The 26,423-nt window shown below is 47.5% G+C and overlaps 2 protein-coding genes across 7 annotated transcripts in view; both read right to left on the reverse strand.

The window, feature by feature from the left end:
* The window catches only part of Ndc1 (NDC1 transmembrane nucleoporin), a 64,359-nt gene extending 60,735 nt beyond the window's left edge, over window positions 1-3,624 (reverse strand). The window contains exons 1-2 of one of the 5 annotated variants that reach the window (XM_050136223.1): window positions 3,299-3,317; window positions 2,277-2,397 (exon numbers count right to left, since the gene is read on the reverse strand). Coding sequence is in view for 3 of the 5 variants with exons in the window: in XM_050136219.1 (XP_049992176.1) it covers window positions 2,277-2,397; window positions 3,299-3,355 (178 nt within the window). In the remaining 2 variants the exon portion in view is untranslated. Of the gene's footprint in view, window positions 1-2,276; window positions 2,398-3,128; window positions 3,148-3,298 lie in introns of those variants that run through there. The other 4 variants (XM_050136222.1, XM_050136219.1, XM_050136218.1 and 1 more) reach the window with 4 other exon arrangements.
* Window positions 3,625-6,607: 2,983 nt separating this feature from the next.
* Yipf1 (Yip1 domain family member 1) overlaps window positions 6,608-26,423 on the reverse strand; it is a 42,082-nt gene continuing 22,266 nt past the window's right edge. For both annotated transcript variants that reach the window (XM_050136225.1, XM_050136226.1), the window contains 5 exons: window positions 23,868-23,984; window positions 18,687-18,853; window positions 18,166-18,348; window positions 12,913-13,029; window positions 6,608-6,840 (listed from right to left, as the gene is read on the reverse strand). In XM_050136225.1, coding sequence (XP_049992182.1) covers window positions 12,940-13,029; window positions 18,166-18,348; window positions 18,687-18,853; window positions 23,868-23,984 — 557 coding nt within the window. In that variant the 3' untranslated portion in view covers window positions 6,608-6,840; window positions 12,913-12,939. The remainder of the gene's footprint in view (window positions 6,841-12,912; window positions 13,030-18,165; window positions 18,349-18,686; window positions 18,854-23,867; window positions 23,985-26,423) is intronic.

Here is a 26,423-nt window from a genome sequence, read left to right on the forward strand (position 1 = left end):
ACTGTCTAAAAATATGAACAAAAGAAAGAGACATGGGACATGTTTGCTGAGCAGACTCACTTAATAATGAAAGCAATTATTTTTCAAAGTAGAATTCAGAGACCAAGATTAACTGCAGCATTTCTTAGGCCTCCACAATTAATCAGCTGCCATGCACTAGCTCATGGGTTAGTTTCGTCAGTCCGGTGTGCCTTAGCAAAGGCTGACACACATCAACAAAAGCATGCTCTACCGATTAATAGCAATACTTCCAAAGGCCAAACAACACAAAATTCTAACTCCTTGATGGCTGGCAGTTTCTTAGAAGAGAAGAAAAAGAAAGGAACATATTCTGGAAAAAAAAAAATCCCAAAGTAATTTATGAATTTGTGTTTTTTAATATTAGAGAATACTTTCAAGATTTCACAACCTAGTCTGACAATATTTATGTCTTTTAACTTTTTTGTTTTGTTTTGTTTTGTTTTTCAAGGCAAGGTTTCTCTATGTAACAGCTCTGGCTGTCCTAGAACTCACTTTGTAGACCAGACTGGCCTCGAATGCAGAGATCTGCCTGCCTCTGCCTCCTGAGTGCTGGGATTAAAAGTGTGTGCTATCACTGCCCAAATTAAATATTTTTGAAAACTGTCTATTATGTCACACAGCAAGCAAACAAATTTGAAGTCAGAGACTTCAGTCATTTGCTAGCTGGGTGTTGAACAGATCATGTTAGCCTGAACCTTAGTTTTGAATTCACAAAGCACATACAACACCACCTCATTAAGCAGCAATATAGGAAAGAGATAACAAACGTAAGGTATTTAGGGTCTGGCACACAGTAATGGCTACGACTGATATAAGTCAATAACTACATTTCAATGAACTCACTGACTGCTTTAACTTATTTTTGTGTGGGCATGCTTGCTCATGTGTGCACACCTGAAGGCCAGAGGGTGACATCCTATGTTTTGACCTGAACCTCTCTTCACTGAACCCAGAGCTCCGCAGCTGGCTAGGCTGGCCAGTGAGCTCCACCACAACGCTGGGGTTATGATGCATGACACACACCTGGCTTTCTGTGTGTGCTGGGCATCTAAATTCAGGTCCTCATGCTTGAGCAGCAAGCACTTTATCCTCTCAGCCATCTTTCCGGCTCCTGAATGTCCTAATTTCATTTTATATCCAAAGACCCCAACGAACATTTCAGCCTGCTTCTACCTTTCCCCCTACGTCTCATTCTTTATTTTGGGACTCTCTATCTTTGTTGGCCACAATAAGAAGGCAGTATTCCTTCAATATTTATATAGCTTCTGTTTTGTCACTCACTGCTTCTGAAATAGTTTCTCCATATGAATCCCAGGCTGACCTCGAACTCAGTGCCTCCTGCTACAGCCTCCTAAGAATTGAGTTATAAGAATGTGCCACTAAGCCAGGCAGTGGGGGCACACACCTTTAAGCCCATCACTCAGGAGGCAGAGGCAGGTGGATCTCTATGAGTTGGAGGCCAGCCTGGTCTACAAGAGCTAGTTCCAGGACAGACTCCAAAGCTATAGCTACACAGAGAAATCTCGTCCCAAAAAAAAAAAAAAAAAAACAAAACAAACAAAGAATGTGCCACTAACCAGCTTGTTTGGACATTTTTTTAAGACTATAGGTGACAGTTTCTATCTACAGTTTTAAATAGGTGACAGGGACAGCACTCTTTCTCTAAAAGATAAAAAAAAAAATGAATAAATCTGTAAAAAGAAAAGACAAGCAAAAATTAAGGAAGGGGGAATGGGGCTGGAGAGAGCTCAGCAGTTAAGAGCACTTGCTGTTCTGCCAAAGGACCTGGGTTCAGTTCCCAGAATCCACATGGTGGCTCACAACCATCTGCTACTCCAGCTTCAGGAGATCCATAGGCGCGCATGTGATGAACACAGATACATGCAAGTAAAATACTTATATACATAAAAAATAAAAATACATCTTTTTAAAGGAAAAGACAAAGGACAAGTCTTTAATTGTGTGTAGTCTTTTTCTTTTTCTCACTATATGTCCCAGGCTGGCCTTGAATTTATATCACCCCGCCTCTGCCTCCCCAGTGACACTGGGCCTACAGGTGTACACTACCATACCTAGCTATTTATGTAGTCTTCTACTGAGCTTTGTTTGATCATCATACAAAATCTGACACATTTACTGATTTTTATATAACAAAATGCAGTTTATGTTATGCAGGGCGTGCCTTTACCTTATCTAAAAGTGAATGTCTTGATGGATCAACAATATACAGGCAGTAACCAGAGTTCCCCGCTTACCTGACAGCCACTGTATAGGATGGAACACATCGACGCTGCTGAAGATTATAAAGGCTGTGGTACAGACTGGCAGAAGCAACACCGACCAAATGATACTTCTAACTATCCTCCAACCCAAAACCTACAATTGAACACAACTCCTCAATCAAGAAGTCCGTTACATTAATTAGCTATGCAAAGCCTGCCTTTTCATATAGGCTACTAACGTTAACCACTACTATTTATATCCAAATCATAGTTCACTCTCTGTAATGTCACCTACCACTACCGAACCGTGGACTGTCAGGGACAGAGTCAAGGGTAACACCAAGTGCATTTAAGGTGAGGGTGAAATCATCTTTTTTTTTTTTTCTTTCTGGTTTTCTGGGTGCACACACGTGCTCACTAACACACACATGTCCACGGAAAAAGAAAACACGGGAATAAATTCTACAGCATTTAGTGTGACTGGTGATACAAGTGGTTAACAAACAGACCCAAATATCCTTTTATTTTTAGCCTGGGATAGATTACAGTACATCCAGGTAGAAACACTATCAGATTGTAGTTCATCCGATATTTAAAAAAAGAAGAAACACTATTGGAAAAGAATAATACTATTCTCTTTCCGCCCATACACAGAACCGATGCAGGGACAGTCTTAAACCAAGAATATATGCTCGGTTGGGTTCTTCCCATCCCCACAGTCGGCTAAGGCCACACCACATTGTTTTTGCACGGGGCACAAACTCCCATTTCGCAACCCCGGGAATCAAGGCATTTATTATGCAGCAGCTAGAATCACTAACATTTTGCAATACATCTTTCCAACCCTGTCCAAATTCCCATTCGACTCATCCCACCCGCGCTGACCTTCGGACTCCAGATATACACCCCAAACCTAACTTCCACTGAAGACACCCCCACAGCCTTGCGCCCAATCCCGAAGACAGGCCACTTCCAGCCAGGCGCGCCACACGGCCAGAGCCTGCCTGCCCGCCCAGCCACAGGGAGGCAGTGAGCGTCGCCGCGCGCTAACTCACGCGCCAAAGGATGTCCCGCGCCCCGCCGACGCAGGGCCCACTCGGAGCCGTGGCCATGGAGATGGCGGCCCCTGCTCTCAAGCGTGCTGGGGACTGAGTGCACGCCCGCCACCAGTGTTCAAAGACAGGAAGGCCCCGCGAGGACCCAGCTGGGGCTGCCCGAAACACTGCCTGAGCAGAGCCCTCCACAGCCGCCAGACCATCTCTCCGCGGCGTCTTCTGAATAGGCTCGACCGGCCAGAACTGTCTTTTAGTCACATGTCCCCCGGGGGGTTGTGACTCGAGGAACCGTACTCTGGAGTTCAAAACGTCCTTATGAAGCAGAGTCCATCGGGGCGACAAAAGCAAGGGACGGCGATGCTGCATTCTGGGAACTGTAGTCTCCACAACCCCTGCAACGCAAAGGGAGGAGCGTTGCATTCTGGAACTTGGAGTTCCAAAGTATAGGCTCGAGATGTAACGTGAAGCATGCTGAGAACTGTAGTCCTTTTTTCTTTTTCTCCTTATTCTTTTCTTTTTCTTTCTTTCTTTTTTTTTAAAGATTTATTTGTTTATTATTGTATATAATGTTCGGCCTGCGTTCCAGAAGATCTCATTACAGATGGTTGTGAGTCTCCATGTGGTTGCTGGGAATTGAACTCAGGAACTCCGGGTAGCAGCCAGTGCTCTTAACCTCTGAGCCATCTCTCTGCCTTCCTTTCTTTTTCCTTTTTCTTTCCTTTTTTTTAAAATAAAGCTATACTAGTCTTGGGAGTGAGTAAGGATATTACACATTCAGAAATAACTGAAATGTGATTTTTTTTCAATCCATTTTTTTCAGAATGCCACCTTTCTAAAAAGTGAAAGCAAAGGATTCTGCAGCCCTCTTTTTAATACTCAGTAATTCACTGAAATCTTTTTTGAAAGATTTTATTTATTTATTATGTATACAACATTCTGCCTCCATGTATGCCTGCAGACCAGAAGAGGGCATCAGATCTCATTACAGATGTTTGTGAGCCACCATGTGGTTGCTGGGAATTGAACTCAGGTCCTCTGGAAGAACAGTCAATGTTCTTAACCACTGAGGCATCTCTCCAGCCCCTGAAATCTTTTTTTAATGGATTTTATTGCTAAGAAAAGTGTGTTTTGTATTTAACTTGAGCTATAACACTTGTTAAGTGCAGTGACTTAATCCTCTTGAGCCTCTATCTCTTCAGGTGTAAAATAAGGATAAAAACACAACACAACATCCTGTCATGGGGTGAAGATGTAAATATTATGCTATAAAAAGATAACCACTGAATGGGGTGTGGCTGAGTTAGTAGACTGTTTCCCTAACGTGCACTAAGCCCTAGGTTTGATCAACAGCACCCCAAAATCATAGCACAGTGGCACATGCCTGCAATCCCAGCACTCAAGAAACTGAGGCAGGAGAATACAAAGTTCAAAGTCATCCTTAGACAGTGAGTGTGAGACTCACGGGAGTACGTGAAACAACGGCTTCCATGAAGAAGAAAGATTGCCATGGACAGCAAAGTGCTTGCCAGGCAACTGTGAAGACAAAAGACAATCCCAAACTCAGGTGAAAAAGCTGAGCACAGGTAGGAATTCATAATCCCGGCGGTGGGCATGTGGAGATGGGGTGATCTCTGGGGCTTCCTGGCCAGTGAGCCTAGCCCACTCTGTGAGCTCCAGGCCAGAGAGAGAAGCAATATGGAAGGAGCCTGAGGAACAACACAGGAAGCTGACCTTGACCTCTGGCCTACACACACACACACACACACACACACACACACACACACACACACACGCATGATATTGTTTTTGTGCTTTAACAAATAAAGCTTGCCTGAAGATCAGAACATGGAGCTAGCCACACTAGTTAGCCATAGAGGCCAGGCAGTGGTGGCACACACCTTTAACCCAGCACTAGGGAGGTGGAGACAGGAGTGATATGGCTGGGCAGAGAGAGGACTATAACACAGGAGACAGGAGCTCAGGATTCAGTCTGAAGTTTTATAGAGAGACCATACAGTCTGAGGAATTGTGGAGACAGCATCTTGCCCCCTTTGGTCTGAGAATTTGGTAGTGGTAAAATGTTGCTCTTGTGGCTGGTTCCTTTACTCCTCTGATCTTTCAGCATTTACCCTGATATCTGACTCCGGATTTTTAATATTAAGGACAATTAGAATTTGTGCTACACACACACACACACACACACACACACATACACACACACACGCGCAGCTTCTCACTATCTCAAATTCCCCTCATTTTGTGCGCCCTTTGTTTCATTTAACCCACCAGCACTTACTAAGCCAGGAGCAGAGCCAGGCACTGTGCTGGGCGCTTCTGTCTGGTATGCTCAAGCTTCACCTTTGGTCACTGTCTGCCCTCGTAGGCATTCGACCAATGAGCCTGGAAGAGCTGGTTACTAACATTCACCTTATATGTTGTGCTTGGGCACTGGACCAAGACAGGAAGTAGAGGTCTGAGGAACTGAAACTGGGGGCCCGAGAGATGCTTCAGTGGTTAAGAGCACTGATACTCTTTCAGACGACCTGGGTTCAATTCCCAGCACCCACTTAAGGGCTCACAACTGTGTAACTCCAGTTCCAGGGAACCTGACACCCTCTGACCACTGAGAGCATCAGACACACACACTGTACACAGACATAATACAGAGAAGACTATACATAGAATATTCAAAACATTTTTTTGTTTGTTTTGTTTTGTTTTTCGAGACAGGGTTTCTCCGTAGCTTTTTGGTTCCTGTCCTGCCTCCCGAGTGCTGGGATTAAAGGCGTGCACGACCACCGCCCGGCTTCAAAACATTTTTAAAAGAAACTGCAATTTACCTGCTCGCAGACCCCTTACAGCTCCTCCAAGCATTTGTTCTCTGTTTTTATGGTGCCTCTGTTTATGGGGGGCTTCAAATCCCTTTATGACTCTGCTTAAAGTGGATTTAGTCTCAAATCTCATGCTTCCAACTGGGCACATGGGACGCAAGTGTAATCATAGGACTTGGGAGGCCGAAGTAAGAGGATCACAGGTTTAAGGCTAGCCTGGGTTACACAGCAAGGTGCTGTCTCAAACAAAACAAAACAAAAATTCCTTCATCTTACTAGACTATGTCTAAATGCTAATTTCTGTGAGGATGTCCCCCAGATATGAGGTGTGCCCCTCTATAAATTGTTACAGTGTTAGGAGAGAGACTGGAGGCTGAGGCTTTACTATGTTGTCCTCCGCCACCTTTCATTCCCAGACACAGCATACTTTCGTCACAGTGAGATCAGAACGTGGGAAAGAAGAGCCGGCAGACACAGGTCGAACACCACTGCATTTTATTTCCGGGGTTGGACTTTCAGGGCCTCACACACGCTAGTCGCTAGACACAGCTCTAGAATGTGACTGTTACCCCCAGGCCAACACACTTAATTCTCGTTAAACAGGTTACAAGGCTTCAAGGCAACCAGAGTTCCCTGCTGACGTTGTCCATCCTGGCTTCTGACGGTGGAACTTGTGTCCAGAAGAGCCACACACCACCAAACATGAGAGAACTGGAAAAAAAAAAGTGAAGATCAAGATCCCAGGAGATAGGCAGCAGAAATGGCTCTTCAGCTTCAGTCACAGGGCTGCCTGCCACTCCCACCCCAAAGATCCCGAAGTTAGGCCCTGAGCTCGGCACTTGGAGCAGACTGTGACCCAGTTAGCATCCCGGGTCCTCAATCTACCTCCAAGAAAGGGAACAAAGGGGACAATTGAGAAAGCGATAGTCCAAGGACTGAACAGAGATTTTCTGAGCGGGGTACTGCTGCCATGTCTGGTAGGGAAAGGACAGGCTCCTGTGTGTGATGGGGGGAAACCTGCAGGCTGGAGGATCTCAAGGGGGATTCACGAAGAATTAACCTGAGATGGGTCAGGAGAAGTGGAGAAAATAGGATCAAATGTATAAAACTCTCAAGGAATTAATTAAAATACTATAATTTATTTTCAAGAGAGGGTCTCACTACATAGCCCTGACTGGCCCGGAACGTGCTACGTAGACCAGGCTGGCCTTGAACTCAGAGATCTGCCTGCATCTTTCTGCCCCTCAACTGCTTGGATTAAAGACACACCTAACTATTTTTTTAAATGGTGGGGTGGGAGGGAGATGGGGGGTGGTGGCTTGCAACATAATGTCAAAGCTGATTTCATAATAAAAGAACTAATGTGTAGAAACCTGGGAAATGGTTTGTACCTTTAACCTCTGAAATAAGCACTCCGGGGCCAGCAAGATGGCTCAGAGCTTTATAAAGGAACTTGTTGCCTTGATCAGTTCGTTTCCCAGAACCCACGTGGTAGGAGAGGAACAGCTCCCTTGGGATGTCCTCTGGCTTCCCACACAGGTACCATCTCTCTCACACACACACACTCACACACACGCATGAATTCATACATGTATACATACATACATGCACGCATACAGGCATATTCAAAAAGAGAAAGAAGTGGGCACTCGTTGTATGAGGATGCAGCTTATGACCCCAGCTGTCCGACCAGAAGGATTTTAGTTACAAAGGCCCAGCTGGAAACCCTCTGTTCATCTATTATTAAAGCCCTCGTCACACTGCACCGTGACTGCTGGCTGCTCTCCTCGGAACACATACACGGAACACCACCTGGGGGAGGGTGCCTCAGCCCACGGGTGGTCTTCCAGGCAATCCCACAAGCAGGCAGACCTTCCCAGGTAGTTTCTGGACTTTCCCAGGGCCTTGACACAGGAGAAACAGCAGCGACGCTCAGGTAATAAGCTGGTGCACAAGAAAGGACGGCTGCAGTTAGCTCCCTTAGTGACTTATTCAGGGGTAGCTTCCCTGCTTACCAGTAATTAGAGGCTCCCCTAGGATCCGGTGCTCCCGGGAGAGAAGAGGTTAATGTTCTCACAAGAAACCCATTCCACGCTAAGCTGTCCTCATACACAGATTTATATAGGGAAGGTTATTGTTGAGATTTGAAGCCATTTTTCTTCCGTGAAAGCTAGGAGCCCGGAGCTTACAGTAGAAGACATTGCCAGCTCGTAAATCCACAGTGCCCAGGCCTCTGAACAGCCCCTCTTATTGGCAAAGCGACGGATGCTCTGCCAGGGAGGCTGCAAAGAAGCCGTTCATCACTACCTCATTTGGAGACCTGACACCTAAATGGAGCTCCCCCAGCTTACAGATCTGTGCACAGCCCAGAGGAGCCAGCTCTGTGGACCCTGCACCGACTCTCTGGAGGGGTACAGCACCGGGGCTAGGCAATGGTTGCCTGCGTTCTTTCTGTCTCTCTCTAGCTGGACTCAGAGTTTGTCGTTCAGAGATGTGTGCCTATGGGGTATCTCTGTGTCCCACTGAACAGCCTGGATCATCACCTTCCCCAAGCCATGGGATGGTGACTACTCCAGAAGAGAGAACTGTGTCCCGAAGGTGACACAGTTCAAACAAGACCTGCCTGTGAAGCCTGAGTCATTCAGGGCTCAGCTGACAACCTACCTCACCACGCGGTGTGACCTGTTAGGTTGGATCACGCCATCAGACTGAGGATCTCGGAGGCAGAGACTGTCTTGCTAAGTCCCACAGAATGGCCTTATCGAGTGTATGAACAGCAGTGAAGCCCTGAGCTCAGTGGAGAATCCATCATCCCTAAATGCCTTCATCTTGCAAAGGCTGGCTCACCCTCCCTACATGCACTGGTGGCCCGCACTGTTCAAGTCAGCCAAGACCCAGGTCAAGCACTACAGGGTCCAAGTCAACCAAGATTCTGTCCTAGCCCTGAGAACTCTGACCTAAGGAAGGGACCTGCCCTGCCAAGGCCTTCTTCATTAATGTCAGAAGAGTCCATCTGCAGGATTATCTGGGTGAGTGATTAGGTCCTGATGCAAACAAGCCACAGTGTGTTCCTGCAAAGGAAGGAGGCCCCATACCAACCACTTAAGAATGACAAGAAAACACTAGAACTTGTTTTTATATTTCCTCAAAAACTTAAGTCTCAATAGTTACCATACGGATTGACAATAGTATACTTAAGGCATACATCATGGGTTTGCACAGAAAACAGCCTCAACAATGGCTGTCTCATGCCCTTGTAAGAGCCCCTCCCCCGCCTTCAGTATGGGCTAACCTGTGGCTTGCTTCTAATCAACAAAACGAAGCAAGGGAAAGACTTACTTCTGGGTCTACGCTATGTAAGACAGTCACTACCATCTTTGCTAACAGTCTTATTGACCCCTTGTCCATGTCTGGCTTTGATGAGGTTTGCGATCACCTGAAGAGACCCATGGGACAAGGAACAGAGGGTGCTTCAGCCACCAGCCTGCAAGGCCGCCTCATTTTCATCAGCCACAGGAATTAGACCCCACCACCAGTTCCAGGAGTGAAGCATTCTTCCCTGGATCTGGCTTCTGGATGAGCCCCAGTCCAGCCCGCAAGAAGCCACGGCCTTGTAAGAGGACCTGAAAGTGAGGAAGAGGCTAAGCTGCACCCAGATTCCCCAGCATGCAGAAACTGGAGGAAGCAGCAAAACAGGTAATGGACACACGATCCAGACTTGCCACAGGCAAGACATGCAGTCAAGAAACAGGCACTACTAACCACAGCTCTCTAGGCCAGACAAGAGGGTCCCCCAAAATTCTGAATGGCAGCAGTGTGGCCCACAGATGTCGACTGTAAAAAGAATTTCATCTCTAAAAATTGGGGCAGATGGGCAAACTCAGGAGCTGTCTCTCTAAGACCTGGGTTCAAGTTCTGCTTCACAATCAGTCCCCACACATCCACCCTCCTATCCACGCAATCATGGGCAAGCCTGGTAAGAGAGGCCGACGACACAGCGACCTGGAAAGTGGTATTGGAGGCTTCTCTGACCATCACATCTTGTTAATTTGAAGGGCTTACAACTGGAATTCCTCAATGAAGAAAAAAAACTCCCATACCTTTTAGGAAAAGGAGATAAAGTATCAGAGCAAAGTCAATGGCGTCCAGCAAATTTCAATATAAATCACCAGCCATTGTCAGGACAGTGGTTTTCATTTCACTACTGAGTGCGTAGCTTCCAGGAGCTTATAAAAACTGTCTCTAAGACAGAGACCCACCCTGGAGCACTGGACTGAGCTCCCAAGGTCCCAATGAGGAGCAGATGGAGGGAGAACACGAGCAAGGATGTCAGGACCACGAGGGGTGCACCCACCCACTGAGACAGTGGGGCTGATCTATTGGGAGCTCACCAAGGCCAGCTGGACTGTGACTGAAAAAGCATGGGATAAAACCAGACTCTCTGATCATGGCGAACAATGAGGACTGATGAGAAACCAAGGTCAATGGCAAGGGGTTTTGATCCTACTTCATGTTCCTGCTTGGTGGGAGCCTAGCCAGTTTGGATGTTCACCTTCCTAGACATGGACGGAGGGGGGAGGACCTTGGACTTTCCACAGGGCAGGGAACCATGACTGCTCTTTGGATTAGAGAGGGAGGGGGAGAGGAGTGGGGGGAGGGGGAGAAGAGTGGGGGAGGGAGAGGGAAATGGGAGGCTGGGAGGAGGCAGAAACTTTTTTTTTCTTATTCTCAATAAAAAAAAAAATTTAACAGACCAAAAAAAAAAAAAAAAACTGTCTCTAAGCTTCCTGACAATCTTCTCATACAGGCTGTGTCGTCCTTATTTTATGGACAGGTTACCCATGGTTCAGATGCACCTCATAGGTGGGAACAGGCTTTAGCTCTAGTTCGGCCTGACTACTAGCCCGCAGGTCGTGGCATAAATCCTTCGCCCCGAGACAGCAGCTCAGGCAGACAGGAACAAAGAGACAGCCGATCTTCACAGACTGAGAGGTCAAGTGTGCTCACAAACACTAACTGAGCATTCACTGTGGGCCGTGAGGTTATGTGGTGGACAAGGAAATCCACCCCTTGTTCTCAGGGAGCCAATCTAACCAGGGAGTCACATGGGTACATGGAGGACAAACGATGGCTGAAAGACTGAACCTATTAGCAGACAGGTAGATGGACAGACAGATGAACAGACAGGGTCCTGAGCACAAGAATGGAGTATGCATAGTGTAAATAGGAGCAGCAGGTAAGTGACGTCTGTGGGAAGGGAAGAATGTTCTAGACAATGGAATTGCAAGTATGGATGCATTCCAGCAATAGCAACGGCTCAGCGTGGGAGCAAACACGGGAGACCCCCAAGCTCCTGTCAGCCCTGAGAGGCCTGGGTGGTTCCCAGATGAAGTGGACCTTTGCTTCAGTCTGTGACTGTCAGGGAGGAGTGGCTGAAGTGTAGTGGGTGGCATCTAGGTGAGTCTGGTCATCTAGGTGACTATGGACAATGCCATAGTCAGAACCAGCGCTGGTACCGTACAAAAAAGCTTCCCCTGTCCTGAGTGAAGCCGGAGGCAATTTAGTGTTGGAAGGTGCCAGTCACCACGTGACATGGTGGAAAGGCTGTGTGGGACCACGGGAGACTGAGTCAGAAATAGCTTCATTTTACTGATTTTACAACCTGACCTTTTCTTTCTGATATCCTTCAAATGTTCCTCTTGACTGAAGGTCTAATTCCCTTCACAACGTAAGTGTGTAAATGCCACTGGTAACACACTCGTCTCTGATTCTCTAGGAGGGGGCTGAGAAACCAAACTGGGAGATCCTCCACCTTGTCCTGTCATCTGGAAGGAGATAATGCAATGCTGGATCGGAGAGTCGTCACCGAAGTGTGAAAAAGCTCAAGAAACAAAGAAGCGCTGTGTCCAGCCCTCGGCTTTCCTTACCCTTCACTAATGTGTGTTAGTCCGTAAAACTAAAGTACAGGTGGAGACCCAGATGCCTGGCCCGAGAAACCGCATCCTAATTTATCATTGCCTTTCTCCACCAAAGCTCACCATGGAGTGTACGCTAAAGTGTTTGCTTAGCTTGTATAAATAAGGTCCTGGGTTCAGGTTCAATTCTCACCCAGAGAGAAGGGTGGGGGAAGCACACTAGGCACGAGGAAACACACCTGTAACGCCAGCATCTGAAAACCAAGGTCAGCAGGGTGAAGATCAAGAGCTCAAGTTCAAGGTTATCCTTGGCTACTTAGTGGCTACCCTGAGCTACCTGGAAACTTGTCCACCAAAAACAGGCTCAGCCTTGGTCTGCTAAGGAGGGAGAACAGGAGGGGAAGCATAAGTTACGAAGCTGGGTCCTTTTTTCTGCACTCTAGCCCACTCAGCTAACCATTCATGGAGGGATAACTTCAGAGGCCCTGAACAAACGAGGCACAAAAGTTCAGAAGCCTTTAGAGGACTCCAGGGGGTCATTCAAGAGAGCAACACAGGTTTCAGAGCCCGGCCTGAGAAGTCACAGAGGTACAGGGAAATCACTGGGACAGTCAGGAAATGAAGATGCCTCCCATGCACTGAAAAGCACACAGGAAGCAGAGAAGGTGTAAGGACAGAGCAAGGACTCCACTGCCCGGAACCCGAGAGCCCCGTGCTTCCAACTCTCAGGGCGATGGTGCATGGACTTCAAAATGGAATTTTCAGCGACAGAAACCTACCCACATGAAGGTGTGCAGAAAGACACAGGGTTAGCCGCCTGTCCTTCAGGCTAACACAGAATTGTTGCCCCTGCCCGTTTGTAACGTACCCCACAAGATGAAAATTGCATTCCTTGTTAGCTGGACTTGGCTGCTGCAACTGTCTGGTTGGGAGTGGCTGTAGCTGTGGGGAGGTGGTCCATCTCTGGGGCATCAAAGAAGTAAGCCTGCAGGAAGGAGACACACAAGGGAGCCAGGTGAGCATGAGTTTTTGGGGCCTCTCCCCTCCCCCACCACGAGTCATCACACCGAACTGCCGCCACAGGTCTGTCCGTCCGTCAGTCCTTCAGTCCGTCTGTCTGTCTCACTCACCCAACCTTTTAAAACTTAGTTCCCACTCACTGGCTGCGCTACGTTGTATGCCCGAATCTTCCCAACGACCCCGAGGGCTTGTTACGGTGATCCTCACCTGACAGGTACAGAAACTGAGGTTCACAGAGACTGCCCTCGGGTCAATATGCCCGGATGAGCGGTGGAGCCAGGACTCCAGCTGTGCTCACCTGACTCCAAAGCTCACCTGAACCACACAGGGCCTGTCTGTGTTACCTGCATCTCATCAGGTTTGGTGTGATACTAAGAAGCCAGAAGTTTCTGAGCTCGCTGTTGCTAAACCAGTCAGCTGGCTCTCTGCAAGGACCTTGGAAAGAAAGTGCTGGGCACACTTAACTTCCTAGTTCTTGCGCTTGGACGTGAAGACTATGTGTGACAAGCGCTTCCACTCCTTATCCAGTTTAGCTGTCAGGAATCAGGAGGTAGTGGGAGAGAGGAGGCAGCAAAGGAGATCTTCCCTCCTGCCCTGAGGTGTGAGGATGCTCATGTTAGCCCAGAAAAACACCCATCTTGTTAGCCTTGAGCTTCCCTTCAAAGAGTAGGTAAAACTTACTATGCCAAGGGCTACCAGAAGCTCAGAAAGGTGCAAAGGTAAAAAGCTTAACTATTTTCAGCAGCTCTGCCCATACTAGCCAGAAGAGGGCGCCAACATGACATACTTGGGCTTCCCAGACTGTTCCAACCTTGAACCTTAATCTAGTTTCTCTTTGCTTTATAGCCCATGTACCCTTCTAGCTTATCAACTCTTCAGAGCAAACTTCTCCTGCAGCTGTTTTCTGGCACAAAGGAAGGAATTTCCTCTATTTGGGGGACACAAGTGAGTCAGGGGCCAGAGAGTACCTATCACGGGCTCCTCAGGGCCTCTCCCAGAGCCTCAGAGCTGAATGGTCTGGGTCCCTCATCTGCACTAACCACTAACACTGTACCCGCAGATAAGCCCCCCTACCTCTACAGTTCTGTCTGTAAAAGATTGATAAGATGGTGTCTAAAAGACATTCTCTTCCAGTCTACACAGCCTGTGATCTGGCACAGAGTCTATACCCGACCCTGCCCATCCTGAGCACTGTGGGCCAGTAGGCACTGGTGTCTCTGAGGTCGGCGGTAGCCGTTCAAATGGAGGCTTGTCTGACTCTCACTGAGCCACTGAGGACCCATTCTCTGGGTGCTCCCTTCACTGTCCCCGCCAGGTGTGCGCCTTCAGGAAGACCTGGAGATCATTTTCAAGTGCAGTCATGGGGGAACCTCGGCAGGCGTGGGGCGGCCACACACATCACTGCGCTGAGACGAAGACGCCAGTCCAGTTTTCCCAGGGGAGACTGAGAAAGCCGGGCTAGGCTGTCTGGTTCAGTTGGCACCCCTCAGCTCAAGTGACTTCCCAGCCAACTCCTTCTCCCACTTTCAATAACAGGAATGTCTTCTGAGTCCAAGACTAGACATAGTTTTCTTCCTCTCCCTTATATGTGTGTGTCTATGTGCATGCTTACCTGTGTGTGGTGTGTAGACACACATGCTTACTCCTACATGTGTGTAGCACGGCCCCAAGCTTACTCCTCTGGCACTATCCTCCTCCTTCAAAAGCATACCCATTCTCTCACTAGAACTCAGCAAGCAGGCTAAACTGACTTGCAGGGAGCCTCAGAGACCCACCTGCCTCCAGTCCCCTGGTGATGGGCTCACAAGCTGTCCAGAGACACAGAGGTGTCCCTTCTCCTGGTGGACACCTCTGTCCACAGTCCAACGTGCCCTGGTTAGGCGACTTTTCAGAGCTGAATGGAATGAGCCCTTCTCCTCCCTCTGCTGCTCTACCAACTTCTCAGCCAAGTAGACAATGTGAAAAGTTCAGGGCACAGATGGCCCAGGGAGAGGGCCCACCCAACGAAGGGCATGGCCACAGTGTGAAACAAGAGCCTCAGTCAATTTATGAGCTGTGTGACCTTGGGTCACTCCTACGAGGGAATTAGGTTACAATTTGCAGCAGAGTTGCCCTGGAAACTTCTGCTGATGCCTTTGACCTGAAGAACCCTCCTCAGGAGAGGGATTTCCTGCCATATGCTGACTCTCACTGAAGCCCAGAAAGACAGGAAAACTGAGATTATGACAGCTAACATGCCCAGTTTACATCACGGAGCACCTCCCTGGTCAGAGTTCTTTCTACTTCGTAACGACGCTCTCTTTTACAAAACTATTCTACTTTTAGATTATATTTATTAGCATAGGGGGAAGCACAAGGGATAGAGTGCAAATTTGGAGGTCAGAGAGCAATGTAAAGGAGTTGGTTCTCTCCTCCCATCATAGGGGTCCTGGGGCTTGAACTCAGGTCATGAAGCTTGGCAGCAAGCAATCCCTCATCTCATTGTCTCTCTTCTAGAAAATTCTACCGCAGCAAGGTGGGCAAGAAAATTCTACCTCCAGTACATTATCTGAGAAGGGAGAGTCTTGGGCAGTAAAAGATCCTGCAGGTCCTAACACAGCTACCACAGGCTTTTTTCTTTCTTTTTCTTTTTTTTTTGTAGGTGAGGCCTACAGCTTAGGCTGGCCTCCGGCTCCTTATGTAGCTGAAGACAACGCTGAAGTTCCACTTCTGCACCGCGACGCCCAGTTCATGTGGCACAGGGAAGCAAACCTAGGACTTTGTGCAGGCTGGCGAGCACTGCATCCACAGAGCTACATCCCCAACCCCAAAATGGGTTCTTTCACATTTTAATTTGATTTGTTTGGGGTCCGTGTGTGTGTATGTGTGTGTGATATGCAGTAAGTGTGTAGAGTCACACACGCTACGTTCATGTAGAGAACAGGGCAGAACATCATGTACTTTCTGTTTACTGGTTTGGGATAGGATTGGCAAGGCTGACTGACCAGTGAGATCCCTGGATCCACCTGTCTCCAACCTCCAGTGCTGGAGTCCCACACATGTGGAGTCATGCCCAGCTTTGCTTCCTCCTGAGTCAGGGTCTATGTAGCTCTGACTGACCTGGAACATTTTTTAAAAATATTTTTTATGGTTTATTTAACTTTATTTTATGTGCATTGGTGTGAAGGTGTCAGATCCCTTGCAACTGGATCTTAGACAGTTGTGAGCTGCCATGTGGGTACTGGGTATTGAACCCGGGTCCTCTGGAAGAGCAGTCAGTGCTCTTAACCACTGAGCAATCTCTCCAGCCCCCTAACCTGGAACTTGCAGAGATCTGCCTGCTCTGCCTCCCAAGAGCTGGGACTGAAGGTACATGCCACCATATCCACATGCCAACTTTTTATGTGGGTGCTGGGAATACAAATTTAGGTCCTCAGGCTTGCAGAACAAGCGAGTTTACCCATTAGGCCACACCCCACCCCCTCAAAACGGGCTCTTCTTTTTCATATTTATTTGTTTCATGTGTAAAATGTTTTGCCTGCCTATACGTATGTACGTGTACCACATGTGTGTCTGGCGCTCACGGAGGTCAGAAGAGGACATTGAATTCCCTGGAACTGAGGTTACAGATGGCTGTTAGCTTCCACATGGGGGCTGAGAACTGAACCCGGGCCCTCTGGAAGAGCTGCTAGTGCTCTTAGCAGCCGAGCCGTCTCCAGCCCCTGAAATGTGTTCTTAACGATAATGGCACTCCCTCCTCCGCGTTCAATGTGCCCTGCTCCTTTCTAGACCTCACAGACTTAAAAATGGCCTTTCTAGCTGGGCGATGGCGGCACACGCCTTTAATCCCAGCACCTGGGAGGCAGAGGCAGGCGGATCTCAGGGAGTTTGAGGCTAGCCTGGTCTTTGAGTTCCAGGACACCTAGGGCTGTTACACAGAGAAACCCTGTCTCAAAAAACCAAACCAACCAACCAACCAACCAAACAAACAAAAAATGGCCTTTAACCTCCCTCCAAAAAAAAAAAAAAGCAGCCCTTCCTTCCTTCCTTCCTTCCTTCCTTCCTTCCTTCCTTCCTTCCTTCCTTCCTTCCTTGCCTCAGCCTACCTGACAATGCTAAAAGCACAGAGGAGGAAAAAGACGTCAGTAGGAGGCAGTAGAGAGGACAGAGGGTCCAGAGGAACATCGCAGTATCTCAAGAGCTTGGGCATGTCTCCTCAGGCTCCAAAACCAACCAAACAAACAACAGCTCTATAGGTCGTCAGTGGACAAGCTCTATGTCACGTCACATGCTTCCTGTGTATTGTTTTGTCTGACTCTCGGGACAATCGATGCGGGAAGATGCCAGTCAGACCACAGATGAAGCAGTAGGATTCAGAGGAGCACAGAACCGTGGCCAAGCTCACACACAGCCACCACACAACAGAGCTGGCCTTCTGCTGGGTCTGCATGACTCAGGAGCACATGCTTTTCCTGATACCTAGACACAGGGACTCAAACAGTTCAAACACTGTGCCCTTTAGCAACAATCCAGGTGTCTAATTTGACTCCAATCTTAAGCTTCCCACCCATGAGATCTGTTTTGTCCCCTTCATTCTAACCAGCCAGATGTCCAACATCTGTCTAGCCATGGACAGGAAACCAAAAAGGCACCAGCAGGCAGAGCCCCTCCCCCAGCCCTGTACAGAGACATATGGTCACTCATCCCTCTCTGGCCAGACACTGGATCTTAAGCACATCACAGAAGCCAGGAAAGCCACACGCTACATACAAGTCCTCGCGCCTTTGCCACCTTCCTTCTAGGACGATCTTGATGCTTAGGTCCCAGAGTCAGTTTGAAAAGAGCCACTGCACCTAACAGCTTGAGGATTTTGCAAAGCAAGTGTTGACATTTGTGTATGATGCATACCCAGAGAGCTGGACGATGGTTGGTCAGGAGAAGATGCTCGCGGGGAAGCCTTCTGGTGTGAGCCTGACCCCCAGAGCCCACGTGTTGGAAATAGAGAACTGAATCTAGCTGACCTCTGACCTCCACACATGTACCATGTGCACGTGCCTACACTTGTACATCCACTATAGATAAACGTTTAAAACCACACCAAGAGGGTACAGTGACAACGTACCAAGCAGCCCACAGACAGCAGCACGTGGAGCAACAGGATTGTCACAATAGTGGCCAGGGCGACGCGCCGGTTATCCTCACGAACAGCTGGCCAAAATGTCATTGCCAATACAGATCCCGAGATGCCCAAGGCAATCATGACAAGGACCCAACGGACAGCTCTCTGGGGAATGATCCACAGTACCTGGAAAAGGAGAGAGCATGTGGTTGAGCTGCGGGGTGTCTCTTCCTTCCCAGGACGTACGCTCACAAAGCCGCTGAGCCCGTCAGCAGCTGGGCACGCACTGCCATGCGGCTTCGTAGAGCATGCTACCAGCACGCAGGGGGGTGGTGCTAACCCAGGGCTCCTGACACAGCAAAAGCCCTTGCCTTCCTGGCACCCATTCGTCTTGTTCTTTAAATTCAAAAGGAATCTCCAGGGACAGGGGAGCAGCAGGCTGGAAGTAACAAGGCCCCGTGGGATACTCTGTTGAATTTTCCACCCGATACAGCATCTTTTAGTCCACTTGGCACGGTACTCACCGCTGTGGGGATATAAATGAAGAGCGAGTAGCCATACACGCACACGATCTCCAGAAACGAATAGGAGACGATGTTCATCACTTTGCTGTTTCTCCACATGAGGAAGCCCCAGAGAGCCAGAGGCACGAGCCAGGCATAGGCATAGATGATGGTGGCCGCTATGGACACTGCAGATGATAGATGACAGAATACTTCCGTCCCCGAGAAACCTCAGCAAGCACGCTACCTGGCTGCTTCACGCGCCTTTGTTCTTTTCTTTCGAGACAGGGTTTCTCTGTATAGTCCTGGCTGTCCCAGAACTTACTCTGTAGATCAGGCTGGCCTTGAACTCTGAGATCCGCCAGCCTCTGCACCTCAAGTGCTGGGATTAAAGGTGTGTGCCATCACCACTTGGCTGCATCACACCCTTTTTCTGCTCTGTGTCTGCTGGACCCAGCACAGCATCTGGCACACAGTAGGTGCTTTAGAAATGTTTTTCAATCTAATGAATCCCTAGTATGTACCTTTGTGGTGGTGACCAGTGTCTCCTGTATGGTTTTATAGGTCTTAGTGACTAAAAACTAGTCACTGAAACAACTGAATTATGTAACTGAAATACTTGGGAGAGCCATTCTAAATGTGTCTAAGTACACTGACCTTTTAGATCACATAAAATCCAACGATTCCCCTGGAAGAACACATTTTCCTCCCTAGCAAAACAAGAGCTGACACTGATTTCTTTACCAAATGTATTAAAATGTCCTGGGTGGAGATTAACCTGCTCTGCATGCCATCCAGCTAGCGATCGGTCTCTAAATTATGGAGTTCCGGCTCAGGCGGGGTCACCACACTAGATTCTTCCTGCGTAAATAACTCTGCGTGGGCAGCTGACGCGCCTGTTAGCAGCTCCTGGGAACCGTCACTGGACGGTCTCCTGGTCTCCAATCCTCTCCTGAAGAGCGCCAACTCCCAGGACTGGAGTGACAAGCCTAGAACATGCTAAGCCAAGGCACATGCCGTGCCAACGTGAAAATCAGCAAACAACTCAATTAGCACCTCTTGTGAAAACAGGCCCATGCTAGCAATTTCGGTCAGACTCTGGTGAAAGCATGCCATTGTCCAGAGTCTTTAAGGGCTCTATGGCGTTTTTTTTTTTAAGTGTATTTATTTATTATGTACACAACATTTTGCCTCTAAGTTTGCCTCCAAGCCAGAAGGGGACACCAGATCTCATTACAGGTGGTTGTGAGCCACCATGCAGTTGCTGGGAATTGAACTCAGGACCTCTAGAGGAACAGTCATTGCTCTTAACCTCTGAGCCTCTCTCCAGCCCCTCCATGGCAGTTTTTTCTCACGCTGGAATACCCTGATCGAGCCACGCACAGTTTTGCTGACAGAATCCCTTTTCTTTGGGTGGGAAAGGGAAGCAGAAGGAAATTATACCCTGGCTGTAGCTACTGTTTACTAAGCAGTGGTTGGACATCAGACCCTGCACTCAGAGCTTTATGAGAGGCAACATGGTGTCTGAGGCAAAGCAGATTCCAAGTCACGGTTTCTAACCCGAGGCAAAGCAACTCTGGGTGGAGAGTTACCAACATTCCTGTTCAGTTTCCTGTCTGCAAAACGGGACTAAGATTACCTTATGAGGCCATCAGGAAAATCAAACAAGCCAACAGAGATGAGAACTATTCTGAGCAGGGACTGACCGACAATACAGATTCAGTTAAGAGTTAGATGTGGGGGCTGAAGATGGCTCAGCATTAATAACACTGGCTGCTATTCCATAGGACCCAGGCGTGATCCCAGCACCCACATGATGGCTCACAACCATTTATAACTCCAATCCCAGGGGATCTGATTTCCTCTTCTGACCTTCTAGGGTAACAGGCAAGCAAGTGGTACACAGACATACATACAGGCAAAACACCTGTTTATATAAATAAATTTTAAAAATAAATAAATGAGGCTGGCCATTGTGCTGAATGCGTTTAATCCCAGCACTCAGGAGGCAAAGGCAGGTGGATCTCTGTGAGTTCAAGACCAGTCATGTGAGTTCCAGGACAGTCAGAGCTATACCTATCTCAAAAAATAAATCTATCTATCGATCGATCGATTGATCTATCTATCTAAATAAATAAACAAATAAATAAATAAGGTTTTGAGCCAGGCATAGTGTCAGAGCTTGTAATCCCAGCATTTTAGTGGTAGAGGCAGGAAGATCAAGAGTTCAAGACCACCCTCAGATACACAGTGAATTAGAAGCCAACCTGGGCCGAGTAAAGTCTTGTCTCAAAAGAACAAGGACTGAGAATGAAGCTGAGTGGCAAATACGTCAAGACCCTGGGTTCAATTCCCAGCATCACACCACACACAAAGGATTATAATCTAAGTTATTATTAATGATTTAAGCACATGACTGTAATCCTAACACTTGGAACTAAGGCTAAGGCAACACAATGACAACTTTATGGCCTGAACTATACAGCAAACTATGTTAAAAATCAAAACTACCAGTGCTGGAGAGATGGCTCAGTGGTTAAGTACACTGGCTGCTCTTCCAGAGGACCTGGGTTCAATTCCCAGCACCCACAAAGCAGCTCACAACTGTCTGTAACTCCAGTTCGAGGGGATCTGAAACCTTCACACCAATGCACATAAAGTTAAATTTTAAAAAAATTTCAGTGTTTAAAAAACCAGAACCACCCACTTTATGTTATTAGCTAGTGTATAGACATAGTATCTCATATCATATCTATGTCCTTTTAGAGAAGAAAACAGGACCAGAGATGTCAAGCATTTTGATCAAAGTGACACAATTAATGGTCAGAGCAGAATCTAACCTCAGATATGACTCATACTTTTAAAAGAGTTTTAATTACTACTAATGTATACGTGGTGTTTGTGTGTGTGTGCGTCTGTGTGTGTGTGGGGGGGGAGTGTGTCCACCAGACACCTTTTCAGGAGTCAATTCTCTCCTCCGCTGTGGTTTCTGGACTCAGGCAACCACAGGCTTACAGCACCCACTCTTCACGTGGGCTGGGAGAATGGTCATGGGAAGAGCAAGGATCACCTTCCTGCTCTATCAGCCTGACACCGGGTGCCCAGCTAAAGAGCTAACAACAGTAAGGACCCTCCTGTGTTCCAGCGCCCTATCCAGGCAGGGTAGGCCACTCTTTCCGGTCAGTAGCTCTACATGAACCTGCAGGGTGGAGGTTAAACTACTTACAGCAACATAGTCGCTGCCTTGCTCTGCCAACCACTGAGCTACCTGAAGGCAATGCCCCTGCCTCTTGGGGAACACGGCCCAAGTTTACAATCAAATGAAGACTTTTTTAGTAAAATGGACTTAATCTATGTCTGATTCTATGCTTACAGGGACAGAAGGGAAGAGGGACACAGAAGGTAAAAAGGGAGTCAGGCACTGGTGGCACACGCCTTTAATCCCAGCACTCGGGAGGCAGAGGCAAGTGGATCTCTGGGTTCTAGCCTAGCCTGGTTTAGAGAGGAAGTTTCAGGACAGCCAGGGATACACGGAGAAAAACCTGTCTCAAAACAAACAAACAAACGAGGCAAAAAGGGGGGAAAAAAGGATACATGGACTCCGACTCTCTCTCTTTCTCCTCCCCCCCCACACACACATACATGCACACAATTTACATAAAATAAAGGGGAGAAAGAGAAGGAAGAACACATAAATGCGCTCACATAAATACAAGCCTCTATACATAGACACGCACACAGACATGACAATAATTATATTTATTGAATTTCTTTCACACACACCACTATTCTAACCTACTTATACATCCAAAACTTTCTTCCTCTGAAACAAGACCTCACTGTGCAGTTCATGTTGTCCTAGAACACACTGTCTAGACTAACCTCAGACTCTTGATCCTCTGGCCTCTTACAGGAGTGAGCAACCACACCTGACTCAACTCTTTATTCTTACGCCAGCCCTACAATGTATTATCATTTCCATTTGGCCAATGAGGTATCTGAGACTCAGAACACTGCCACAGAGGCAGAAGTGAGTGAATGGCAGGGCTGGGACCTATGGCCGGTGTTCCATTCAGGAGCCTGTGCTCTTATCCAGGCTGCACACAGACTCCTAGCAGGGCATGGGTAGGGAAGGACACCAGGCCTTGATAAAATCTAATAAGGCCAACCTTCCTCACTTTGGGCTGGATGTTACCTGCAAGTCCCTGTAATCTGTTTTCTTTTCACTGCCAAACAGTGGTTCTCATTGCTTTTAAGATAAGCAGTTTAGTGACAGGCATCAGTTCAGTGGGCAAACACTGATGGCAAAGCTCAGTACTGAGTTGGGATTCCCTAGGTGCCATTAAAGCTGGATGCAATGGTGTGAATCTGTGACCCTAGTACACCTTCAATGAGACAGGAGACGGAGACAGGGGAACCCTGGAACCTGACAGGCCAGCTAGTCTGGAGCATGCAGCAGTCAACATAACTTCACCTCAAACAAGGTGGTGAGGACCAGCACCCAGGATGACCTCTGACCTCGTATGTAATGTGGCACACATGCTCATACTCATATACGGGGACGTGTTCACACACATACACAAATCAAAAAAGAGGAAGAGAAAGAAGGACATTTTAAAGCAAGAGTGTTGTTTACGAGCCTACGCTGGGGTCTCGTTCTGTGTGGCCCTCTCCAAGCCTTGACCACTGAAGACTTGTCAGCAAAACCGCCAACATGACAGGCACCCGTTTGGCACAGTTACTGGTTTCCCACGATGCTCTGGATGCCTTATAATTAGTGGCTACAGGCATCTTAGCTAGCTGAGCCTTCGGAACGTAAAGAACAATGGCTCTGCTGTTTGTAGCCCCCAGATAACGCAAACGCTGCTGCAGCCAAGCTTCATGCACACTGTGTTAGTCATTTTGTATATTTTTAGAATGAACTCGAGTCACGCACTACTCAGTCTGACAGCTTTCCTAAAAATCATACAGATTTACAACACTGTGAATATATATGTGCCACTGAATAATATACATTTAGGATGGAAGGGTTACATGCAATAGATTTTTACCATCGTGGAGGACTGTGAGTTATATGGATGCGATGTGGAGAACTCTGGGGTAGGAGCTGTATTTGAGAGCAGGGGTGCGGCACCTAGAGACTGGACGCTGTGCTCAGAGGGTAAGAGCTCACAGAGACAGTGACTCACACAGTATACCTACCTTTCTGGAATTCGGGCACATAATGGTATGTCTTCTCTCCCAGGTGGATTAAGAAGTTGGAAAGGTTTCCACTGATTGCTATGGCAAAGACCAAGGTGGCACATATCCAAAAAGGGCCTGCAGAGAAAGCAACAAGAAGACACAGGGAGAGGAGATGAGGCACTCGCTGTTAGATGCTTTCAGAATCATTTCTCACCAGCCTCTTCTCCGACAGACAGGCAAGAGGAAAAGAATTTTGGATGTAATCAACACTCACTTAACGGGAAATGTTCACAATCAAAAGGTCAAAACGCAACTCAGAAATTAGATGCCTTAAAAGCAAGGGTAATCAGAATCTACGGCCAAAACACAGTCCCCAGCTAGGTGAATGAAGATACTAATGTATGCTTTCCGTAGGAAAGGACCATCAGCGCACAAGTTCTTGTGAAGCTTTCGGAACACAAGAAGCAAAGATTACTTCCTGCACCCAAGCTCGCAAATTAAGATCAGAGGACACATGGCTGAACCAGCCAGGCCCTTCTGCATTGTAAATGAAGAGAAGTGTGAGAAGATTTCAGGCAAAAGTCAGCTTGGGGGCTGGAGATGTGGCTCAGTGGTTAAGAGCACTGACTGTACATCCAGAGGACTCAGGTTCGATTCCCAGCACTTACACGTTGGCTCACAACTGCCCATAACTCCAGATTGTGGGACTCTGATGCCCTCTTCTGACCCCTACAGGAACCAGGTAAACATGTGATGCATATGAAGGCAAAACACTCATACATACATGAGAAAATAAATATACAAATCGTAAGGGAAAAAAGTCTATTCCCTACTTAATCACCTTCATTGTGTGTGCACATATGCACGTGTTTGTGTGTGTCTGAGGCATACAGAGACAGAGAGGTGTGTGTGCACATATGCATGTGTTTGTGTATTAGGAGGCATACAGAGACAGAGAGATGTGTGCGCACATATGCATGTGTTTGTGTATGTCTGAGGCATACAGAGACAGACAGATGTGTGTGCACATATGCATGTGTTTGTGTGTGTCTGAGGCATACAGAGACAGACAGATGTGTGTGCACATATGCATGTGTTTGTGTATGTCTGAGGCATACAGAGACAGAGAGATGTGTGTGTGCACATGCACGTGTTTGTGTATGTATGAGACATACAGAGACAGAGATAGAGATGGAGAGACACAGTTAAATGCTGTCATTTTTTTCTTTTTTTGACAAACATCTATTTTTTAAGTTTTACACATATCTATTGTACAGTAATCATTCTCATACTCCACCTTCCCCCATCTCCTTACAACAGTAGCTCCCCACCCGTTCCCTACAAATTTTTCTCATATTTGTGCCTTTTTGTTTTGTTTCAAACCAAGTTTAGAAGTTTAACCAGGGCCATCCATATGACCACATGTTTAGAGCTGTCCTACTTTCCCTTTCTTTCTTTTTCTTTTTTCAGTTTTGTTTTGTTTTTGTTTTTTCGAGACAGGGTTTCTCTGTGTAGTCCTGGCTGTCCTGGAACTCACTGTGTAGACCAGGCTGGCCTCAAATTTACAGAAATCTGCCTGCCTCTGCCTCCCGAGTTGTGGTTAAAGGTGTGCGCCACCACCACCTGGCTCCTCCTTTCCCTTTCTAATGAAAAGGTAATCCATCAGCCAGGCATAGTCACACAGGCCTGTAATCCCAGCACCCAGGAGGCAAAGGCAGGAGGATTGCTGCAAGTCTGAGGACAACCTGATCTACACAGTGAGTTCCAAGTCAGATAGACAGCCCACAAGACGCTACTGCACACATACAAAAATAATAATAATAATAATACTTCCAAGTTCAAAAGAGAATACAGGGAAAAAAGCAAGAAGTTTTCTTCCCTCTCATTCTAGCCCAGCGCTTATATCCCAAGAGCTCCCAGCAGTTCCTAGAGAATCCTGCCAGAAACAGTCAACACTATATATAAGTGGTTGTGTGTATACGCGTGTGCATGCATGTGTGTGCATATTCCATACAGATGACCTAGTCCATGCACACACATCTGGCTGTGCCCCTTTCCACTTTCACCTTCATCTTCCCCGGAGAGTCTACCACGGCTCCTCAGAAAAACAGAAACTCCTTTCATCGCGTGCTTGAGTTCTTTATTTGCTCTGTTTGGTTTTGGTTTTTTAACACAGGGTTTCTTTGTGTAGACCAGGCTGCCACCACTATCCGGCATGCTTGATTTTTTAACACCATCCTCTTCCCCTTCTACCTAGAAAAAGTATTAAGGGGTCTGGAGAAATGGCATAGCAGTTAAGAGCACATATGTTGCGGGAGGTCCTTCTGCCCCTCCAACCAATAGCTGCTGTGATACCAGCCCATTGGGGCGTGGTCTCTCTCCCTTTAAAAAAGCGGCTATTTCCTCTGCTCGCTCTCTTCACTTCCTGCTCCACTGGAGACTAGACTCCCTTCCTGGTTGTGCAGATGGCTGTTGTCTGAGACGGTGATCTGTAAGTTTTCCCCTTTAAATAAATAACACCCTATTAATCATAACTCCAAACTGGTGTGGCCTTGTTCGTGACTTACGCCTTCA

This window comes from Alexandromys fortis, unplaced genomic scaffold, assembly GCF_014885135.2.
Source record: "Alexandromys fortis isolate MF-2015 unplaced genomic scaffold, M_Fortis_MF-2015_v1.1 scaffold_13, whole genome shotgun sequence".
In the NCBI taxonomy this organism is placed as follows: Eukaryota; Metazoa; Chordata; class Mammalia; order Rodentia; family Cricetidae; genus Alexandromys; species Alexandromys fortis.